Raw genomic sequence first — 9,655 nt, forward strand, 5'->3', positions numbered from 1 at the left:
CACAGGGATTGTCTCTCTCTCTCACACACACACACATACATACACACATAGGGATTCTCTCTCTCACACACACACACACACAGGGATTCTCTCTCACACACAGACACAGGGATCCTCTCTCTCACACACACACACACAGGGATTCTCTCACACACACACACACACACACACACAGCGATTCTCTCTCTCTCACACACACACACAGGGATTCTCTCTCTCTCTCTTGCACACACACAGGGGCTCTCTCTATCTCTCACACAAACATGCTCAGGTAGTCTCTCAATTACAGAGAGGGACAGACAGGGAGAATGAGGAGGAGAGACGCACAGGTACCATACAGACGAATACAGAGGGTCTCCAAAATACCATAACAGAACAGAATTAGACCATATGGCCCATCGAGTCTGCTGTCATTTCATCATGGCTGATATACCCACCTCCCCCCCCCCCCCACCCGTATTCCTTCATGCCCTGACTAATCCAGAGTCCATCAATCTCTGCCTTAAATACAGGAAAAAACTTACCCCCACAGCTGCCTGTGGCAACAAATTCCACAGATTCACCACTCTCCGACTGAAGAAATTTCTCCTCATCTCCATTCTAAAAGGACACCCCTCTAGTCTGAGGTTGTGTCTGCTGGTCTCAGACTCTCCCTCCATGGGAAACATCCTCTTCACTCTATCAGGTCTTTCACCATTCGACAGGCTTCAATGAGGGCACCCTCATTCTTCTGAGGCCTAGCGAATACAGGCCCAGAGCCTTTAGCCCTTTAATCCTGGAATCATTTTCGTGAACCTCCTTTGAACCCTCTCCAGTGTCAGCACATCCTTTCTAAGATAAGGGGCCCAAATCCGTTCATAATTCTCCAAGTGAGGCCGTATAAAGTCTCAACATTACATCCTTATTTTCATATTCTAGTCCTATCGAAATGAGTGCTAACATCAGATTCGCCTTCCTCACCACAGACACAACCTAAGAATTAGGGAATCCTGCACAAGGACTCCCAAGTCCCTTTGCACCTCAGTATTTTGTATGTTCTTTCCACTTAGAAACCAGACAACCATTTCATCTTTTCTACTAAGGTGACTAACCATACACTTCCCAACACTGTATTCTATCAGCCATTTCTCTGCCCATTCTCCTAATCTGTCTAAGTCTTTCTGCAGCCTCTCTACTTCCTCAACACTCCCGGCCCCTCCACCTAAGCTCATCCCGTCTGCAAACTTTGCGACAAGGCCATCGATTCCATCGTGCATACCTGGAACCGGTCCTGCCCGGTGGCCCTCCACAGCTCGTCCATAGCCAGCACGTAGAAGCACTCACTGAAGATGGTTCGCTGGACCTTGACCGCTCGTCCGTCCCGGCTGATGCAGAACGCCCGCTTCCGGCCCTCGCCAAAGGCCGCCGAGTGGCGTATCAGGAACTCCCCGCCTGAGGGAGGGAACCGACAGCCCCACACACCCGACATGTCAGTTGGCAAACGGTGGGAGGGGCGGCGAGGAGAGGAGGGAGCGCGGTGCCGCAGGAGGGACGGTGAGGGGGGAGCGCAGAGCTTGAGGAGGGGCAACAAGGGCGACCCACCCTACCTCGGGGTAAACTCTACCATTGGGAAACTGGGCAGAGAAGTGGCAGATGGAATACAGTGTTGGGAAGTGGTCGGTCATGCATTTTGATAAAAGGAATAACGGTGTGAACTATTTTCCGAAACATGGAGCAAAATTAGAAACCTGAGGCGCAGGGTTGCCTGAAGGCTAATTTTCAGGTTGAGCCTGTGGCGAGGAAGGCAAATGCAACGTTAGCATTCATGTCGAGAGGATTACAATATAAAAACAAGGATGTAGTGCTAAGGCTTTCTCAAGCACCGGGGAGGCCTCAGTTGGAGGATTAAGAGCAGTTTTGGGCCCCTTATCTAAGAAAGGACGTGCTGACGTTGGAGAGGGGTTTGGAGGAGGACCACGAGCTTTATCCCGGGAACGAAAGGCTTCACGTTTCAGGCATGCTTGACGGCTCTGAACTTGCTGGAGTTTAGAAGAACGAGGGGGAGGGCATGTCATTGAAACCTTTCGAATTCTGAAAGGCCTGGACAGAGTGGATCTGAACAGGATGTTCCCGATAGTGGGGAGAGTCGAGGACCAGAGGACAGAACCACAAGGACATCCCTTTCGAACGGAGAGGAAGAGGAATTACTTCAGCCAAAGGGTGGTGAATCCGTGAAATTCATCGTCACAGACAGCTTATGGAGGCCAAGTCATGGGGTATATTTAAAGTATAGATTGACAGCCTCTTGATTAGTCGGGGTGTCAACAGGCACAGGGAGAAGGCAGGAGAATGGGGTCGAGACGGATAGTAAATCAGCCATGTTGGAATGACAGAGCAGACTCGATGGGCTGAATGGCTTCACTCTGGCCCCACGTCTTACGGTCTTACCAGCTGCCGCTGCATCCAGCAACTCCTGTCGGTGAAAGCGAGGAACTTTCCGGTAGAGCCGGCAGTAAGTCCAGACCTGTGGAGGGAGAGCGACGGGGACAAGTTTTACGCATCACAAGACCCCCGCTAGAATACATCTTTGTAACATGGGAGCGCCCAGGGGAAACCCACATGGTCACGAGGAGAGCGGACAGACGCCGTACAAACAGCGGCCGGAATCGCAGCCCGATCCAGCAGGCTCGTAAATGTACAACATGGAACTGCACGGGCCCTTTGGCCCTGGTAACACTCGAAAGTCGAGCTGACCCTTCCTTCCCACGTAACCCTTAAGTTTCCTTTCATCCACGTGCCTATCTAAAAGTCTCTTAAATGCCCCTAAAGTACCTCCCACCACCACCACCCCTGGCAGGACTTTCCACACACCCACCACTCTTAGTGTAAAAAAACTTATCTCCAACATTCCCCCTATACTTTCCTCCAGTCAGTTTAAACTTATACCTCTCGTGTTAAACTTTTCCCAAACTTATTTTGGAACATACACTCAATGGCCGCGTCACTCGGTCCCTCCTACGCGTAATACGGTGGCCACTGCGTTAACGTCTGTGGTTTTCTGCTGCTGTCGCCCGCCTATTTCAAGGTTCAACATGTTGCATGGTCGCAGAAGTTCTTCACTGTTGTAACGTGTGGTTATTTGAGTTACTGTCGCCTTCCTGTCAGCTGAACCGGTCTGGCCATTCTCCTCCGACCTCTCTCATCAACAGGGCATTCTCACCCACAGAACTCCGCTCATTGGATTTTTTTTTTTGCTTCTCGCACCATTCTCTGCAAACTCTCGAGACGGTTGTGGGTGAAGATCCCAGGAGATCAGCAGTTTCTGAGAGACTCAAAGTTCAAAGTACATTTGTTATCACAGTATGTACATGCAACCTTGAGACTCGTCGCCCAATAGGCAGCCGGAAAACACAGAAACCCAATAGAGCCCGTTATAGTAAAATCTGAGAAAAAACAATAAACGCGAGGGAATAGCGTTCTCGGACCCTCAGCTCAGCGCAGGGCCGTGCAGCAAGCTAAACCGGCCCGTCGCTCGCCTCAGACCCCTACAATCCGGCCCGGTAGCTAACTCGCCGTCCAAACGTCTCCCGTACGCTCTGGGGCTTGGATGCCGTCACTTTGACTCGGCCCGTCCTCGACCTTCCCAATTCGGCACGGCGCTTCAATCCTCTCCGTCACCCCGCCTGGCACCAACGTTCACTCCGCGGCCAAAGCCACCGAGATCCCGTTTCTTCCCCGTTCCTGATGTTCGGTCTGAACGGCAACTGAACCTCTTGGCCACGTCTGCGCCCTCTTATGCATTGAGTTGCTGCCCCGTGATTGGCTGATTTGATATTTGCATTAACACGTCTCCAGTAAAGTCACCGCTGAGTGCACGGTGAAACTCTCACAGCATACCTCCCCGCCAAGCCGCCAGCTTGTCCTCCTTCCTCTCCATTCTGCAACACACCCCCTTCTTCCCCCTCCCTTCCCGGTCCTGATGGCGGGTCTCGGCCCGAAACGCCAGCTGTCCATTCCCCTCTGTCGGCGCTGCCCGGCCAGCTGAGTTTCTCCAGCGTTTCGTAAGCGTGTTACTCTGGACGCGGGACCTCTTGAGTTTGGGAAGGACGTGCTTGTGATCGAGGGAGTGCGGAGGAGGTTCACCGGGAGAAGTGGCACGCCTCTCCTGTGAGCGAAAGTCGCCGAGACCCTTTGCCGAGGGTGCCGGTCCGAAACGTCGGCGGTTTATTCGCTTCCATCGGGGCCCCCTGACCTGCTCAGTCCCTCCAGACAGTTGTGGCAGTCGTTCTGGATCTCCAGCATCTCGAGCAGGCAGATACAGACCACCCGCACAATATAAACCGTGCACAAATCATCGAAGACACCGAAGAAGGGAAAGGGTGTGTAAAATTAAACATCCATGCAGAACAAAGAACTAGGCCCTTCAGCCCATCGAGTCTGCTCTGCCATTCCATCATGGCAGGTTTATTATCCCCCTCAACCTTCTCCCCATAATCCTTAAACCAATCAAGAGCACGTCACTCTCTGCCTTCACATCCCGTGAACTCCAGGGTTGAACCACTCTTCGGCTGAAGAAATTCCTCCTCGTCTCTGTTCCTTCTATTTTGAGGCTGTGCCCTCTGGTCCCAGACTCCCTCGCTATCGGAAACATCCTCTCCATGTCCACTCTATCTGGGCCTTTCAGTATTCGATCGGTTTCAGTGAGATCTCTCCCCCGCCCCCTCCCCCACCACCAACCCCACCCATTCTTCTGAACTCCAGGGAGCCATCAAACACTCCTCACACGTTAACCCTTTCATTCCTGGGATCACCCCCATAAACCTCTGAACCCCCTTCAATGCCAGCACATCCGTACTTAGATCAGGGACCCAAAGTCTCCCACGAGACTCTGATTGCAGTCTGATCAATCCCCCGTGAAGCCTCAGCAACGACGGAAAAGGTAGTGAATTCAGCTCACGGGTAAAGGCCTCCGAACCGTGGACCACGTCGACACGAAACACTGTGGGAGGGGAGCAGCGTCCATCCTCAGGAATCCCAGCTCGATTCCAGCTGCTGCCATCACGGAGAAGGTCCAGGAGCCTCAGGACCCACAGCACCAGGTTCAACACCAGTTACCACCCTCAACCAAAGGGGATAACTACACAGAGTTGTCCCCATAACCAATGACCTCACTTTAAGGACTCTTTATTTTGTTCTCTCACATTCTCAGTGTTTATTACTATTTATTTCTATTTGCATCTGCACCGTTTGTTGTCTTCAGGCTGATCTTTCACTGATCCTGTTACAGTTACCACTCTGTAGATTAGCTGAGCCTGCCCGCAGGGAGATACTCTCAGGGTTGTCTGTGATGATGTACAGGTACTGTCATAAAATTTACGTTGAACTTTGAGCGCTATGTCCTTGCTTTGAAACCCTACTCCTCTGGAAATGAATGCTAACGTGCCATTTGCCTTCCTTATCACCGACTCAACCTGCAAGTTAGGAGAATCTGCACGAGGACTCCCAAGCCCCTTGCAGCTCGGGTTTCTGAATTTGCTCCACTTGGAAAGCAGCCCGCGTCTTAATTCCTTCTACCAAAGTGCATGACCATACACTTCCCTGCCAGTTCTTTGCCCATTCTCCTAACCTCTGCTTCTGGAGCAGCACCTGCCCCTCCAGCTATTGCACGATTGAATACCTTCCCTTTTCAGACGTTCTGCGTATGTCGAGCCTGTGAACTCCTCTTTAACCCTGTGCGGTGCTGGACGTGGCCTCACAAAAACAACAAACTCAGCTCTGAAAACGAGGAGCGAGCAGGGAGATCTGAAAAGGCCGCCAAGGTTATTGTCGGACTGGAGACGGCGCGGACAAGGTGGAGGGGGCGGGTACCCAGTGACTGGTCCAGGCTTTGATGCCAGCTGTTTGCTCACCTGTCTTCCCTGCAGCCAGATGTACTTTAACTCATCGTAGACGGAACCATCGCGACTCAGACACGTGAAAAAGCCCCTGCGAGGTAAAGGTCTTGAAAGATCAGGGACGCCATCCTTCCCACCCTGCCAACCCCCTCACGGGGCACCCTCCTCGCTGCCCCAGTCCTTTCCACCTTGCCGCCCCTCCCACAGAGATCCCTCTCCCTCCTCGCTGCCCCAGTCCTTTCCACCTTGCCGCCCCTCCCACAGAGATCCCTCTCCCTCCTCGCTGCCCCAGTCCTTTCCACCTTGTCGCCCTCCCACAGATCCCTCTCCCTCCTCGCTGCCCCAGTCCTTTCCACCTTGTCGCCCCTCCCACAGAGATCCCTCTTCCTCCTCGCTGCCCCAGTCCTTTCCACCTTGTCGCCCCTCCCACAGAGATCCCTCTCCCTCCTCGCTGCCCCAGTCCTTTCCACCTTGTCGCCCTCCCACAGATCCCTCTCCCTCCTCGCTGCCCCAGTCCTTTCCACCTTGTCGCCCCTCCCACAGATCCCTCTCCCTCCTCGCTGCCCCAGTCCTTTCCACCTTGTCGCCCTCCCACAGATCCCTCTCCCTCCTCGCTGCCCCAGTCCTTTCCACCTTGTCGCCCCTCCCACAGAGATCCCTCTCCCTCCTCGCTGCCCCAGTCCTTTCCACCTTGTCGCCCTCCCACAGATCCCTCTCCCTCCTCGCTGCCACCTCCAATGGCACTCACCCTCATGGCACTCCCTCTGTCCCTCCCACAGTGATTCCTCCCTTGCAACCCCCTCACAGTGCTCTCCCTCTCCACTGCCCCCTCTTCCTCCCTTGTCTCCCCTCCTATGGCAATCCCCACTGCCCCCTCGTACTCTCCAACTCCCTCACTACCCCTCCCACAGAGCTCTCTCCCTCACTGTCCCTTCCCAAGGGGCTCACTCTCTCCCTCATTATCCCCTCCCAAGGGGCTCCATCTTTCCATTGCCGCCCCTCCTCCTCCCTCGCCCCACCCTGACGCCGTGGACCCCTCACCCGAACTCCTGGTCGTGGGAAAACTTCAGCCAGAAGTCGACGGTCCGGTCGAGCTCCTTGCGGATCTTATCCCGGAAACGTTCGAGCTCCTCCGCGACATCCCTGCAGACAAGACAGATGGGGAAGGTGAAGTGGTCAGCCAGGGGTGGGGAGGGGGGCAAACCAGGGACGCTCCCTCTCTGCCCACACCACTTCCAGCCCCGCCCTCGTCCCATGCATTTCCGTCCTCACATCACTCACACATGACACACACTTTCAGTCCAAAGTCCCACTTCCCTCAGACTCTGCCATCCGCTCCCTCAGTTCGACCCCCCTTCCATTTTCATTTAATACACCCCTTCACCCAAACCTGCATCCCCCATCACATTCCTCTCACCCTCCCTTCCGTTTCCACTCTCCTTCTCCCCTTTGCCCTCCACCCTCCCCTTCCCACTACCCCCTCAAACGCTTCTCTCACCTCTCCCCTCCCTTTCCCCCTCTCCAGCCTCTTCTCCTTCTCTTCCCCATACCCTCCCTTCAAACCCATCCCCCTCACTTACCTCCCTCTCTTTGATGCCCATTCCCCGTCCTCTTTTCCCTTCAACACCCCTCCCCCTCCCATTCTCCCCTCCTCTCCCCCTTATTCCCTTCTCCCGCTCCCCTCATCCCCCTCCGCCCTCACACAACCTTTTCTCACTCTGCGCTGTTCACTCACTCCCGGTCCCGAGCGTCCAGTCAGCTGCTCGGTCCCCAGCCGCGCCTGCGCACTCGCTTCCCGGGTGGGGCGGCGGCGTGACGTCACCGCGTCCCCGCAATTTCAAATCCGGATCCGTCCCTTCAGACCGTCCGACCCTACCCTACCTATCCTCCTCCCCTCCCCTCGACACACACCCCTCACTGCGCCCCCCTCTCCTCCCCTCCCTCCGCCCCTCCTCCCCTCCCCGTCACTCAGCCCCTCTCCTCCCCTCGACACACACCCCTCACTGCGCCCCCCTCCTCTCCCTCCGACACTCTCCCCTCACTCCTCCCCTCCCCTCGACACACACCCCTCACTGCCCCCCCTCCTCTCCCTCCGACACTATCCCCCTCTCCTCCCCTCCCTCCGCCCCTCCTCCCCTCCCGTCACTCAGCCCCTCTCCTCCCCTCCCTCCGACACACTCCCCCTCTCCTCCCCCTCCCGTCACTCAGCCTCTCTCCTCCCCTCGACACACACCCCTCACTGCGCCCCCCTCCTCTCCCTCCGACACTATCCCCCTCTCCTCCCCTCCCTCCGCCCCTCCTCCCCTCCCGTCACTCGGCCCCTCTCCTCCCTCGACACACACCCCTCACTGCGCCCCCCTCCTCTCCCTCCGACACTCTCCCCCTCACTCCGCCCCTCTCCTCCCCTCCCTCCTCCCTTCCCGTCACTCAGCCTCTCTCCTCCCCTCGACACACACCCCTCACTGCGCCCCCCTCCTCTCCCTCCGACACTCTCCCCTCACTCCTCCCCTCCCCTCGACACACACCCCTCACTTGCGCCCCCCTCCTCTCCCTCCGACACTATCCCCCTCTCCTCCCCTCCCTCCGCCCCTCCTCCCCTCCCGTCACTCAGCCCCTCTCCTCCCCTCCCTCCGACACACTCCCCCTCTCCTCCCTCCCGTCACTCAGCCTCTCTCCTCCCCTCGACACACACCCCTCACTGCGCCCCCCTCCTCTCCCTCCGACACTATCCCCCTCTCCTCCCCTCCCTCCGCCCCTCCTCCCCTCCGTCACTCGGCCCTCTCCTCCCCTCGACACACACCCCTCACTGCGCCCCCCTCCTCTCCCTCCGACACTCTCCCCTCACTCCGCCCCTCTCCTCCCCTCCCTCCTCCCTTCCCGTCACTCAGCCTCTCTCCTCCCCTCGACACACACCCCTCACTGCGCCCCCCTCCTCCCCTCCGACACTCTCCCCTCACTCCGCCCCTCTCCTCCCCTCCCTCCTTCCTTCCCGTCACTCAGCCTCTCTCCTCCCCTCGACACACACCCCTCACTGCGCCCCCCTCCTCTCCCTCCGACACTATCCCCCTCTCCTCCCCTCCCTCCGCCCCTCCTCCCCTCCCGTCACTCGGCCCCTCTCCTCCCTCGACACACACCCCTCACTGCGCCCCCCTCCTCTCCCTCCGACACTCTCCCCTCACTCCTCCCCTCCCTCCTCCCTTCCCGTCACTCAGCCTCTCTCCTCCCCTCGACACACACCCCTCACTGCGCCCCCTCCTCCCCTCCGACACTCTCCCCTCACTCCGCCCCTCTCCTCCCCTCCCTCCGACACACTCCCCCCTCTCCACCCCTCCATCCGACACTCCCGTCACTGCCCCCCTCCTCTCCCTCCGACACTCTCCCGTCACTCCGCCCCTCTCCTCCCCCTCTCCTCCCCTCCCCTCCCTCCGACACTCCCGTCACTTGCGCCCCCCTCCTCACCTCGACACACACCCCTCACTGCGCCCCCCTCCTCTCCGACACTCTCCCCTCACTCCGCCCCTCCATCCGACACCTCCCCTCCCTCCGCCCCTCCTCCCCTCCCTCCGACACTCTCCCCTCACTCCGCCCCTCCCTCCGACACATTCCCCTCACTCAGCCCCTCTCCTCTCCTCCCCTCGACACACGGTCCCTCGCCATCTCAGCCCCTGCCTCTCCACACCCCTCACTGCTCCCACTCCCCCTCCCTCGACACACACCCTCACTGCTCCCTCCTCCCCTCGACACACACCCCTCACTGCTCCCCCTCCCCTCGACACACACCC

General features: G+C 57.5%; 1 protein-coding gene across 1 annotated transcript; it reads right to left on the bottom strand.

Annotated features, from left to right (window-relative positions):
• Window positions 1-459: 459 nt before the first annotated feature.
• Window positions 460-7,016, bottom strand: LOC132387820 (N-acylglucosamine 2-epimerase-like; the record flags this gene model as incomplete). The annotated part of the gene is made up of 4 exons (XM_059960196.1): window positions 460-1,431; window positions 2,428-2,503; window positions 5,889-5,964; window positions 6,915-7,016. Coding segments are annotated over 4 exons (478 nt in total), but the record flags the coding sequence as incomplete, so codon positions are not given.
• Window positions 7,017-9,655: the final 2,639 nt, after the last annotated feature.

Source organism: Hypanus sabinus, unplaced genomic scaffold (assembly GCF_030144855.1).
Source record: "Hypanus sabinus isolate sHypSab1 unplaced genomic scaffold, sHypSab1.hap1 scaffold_2253, whole genome shotgun sequence".
Lineage (NCBI taxonomy): Eukaryota > Metazoa > Chordata > Chondrichthyes > Myliobatiformes > Dasyatidae > Hypanus > Hypanus sabinus.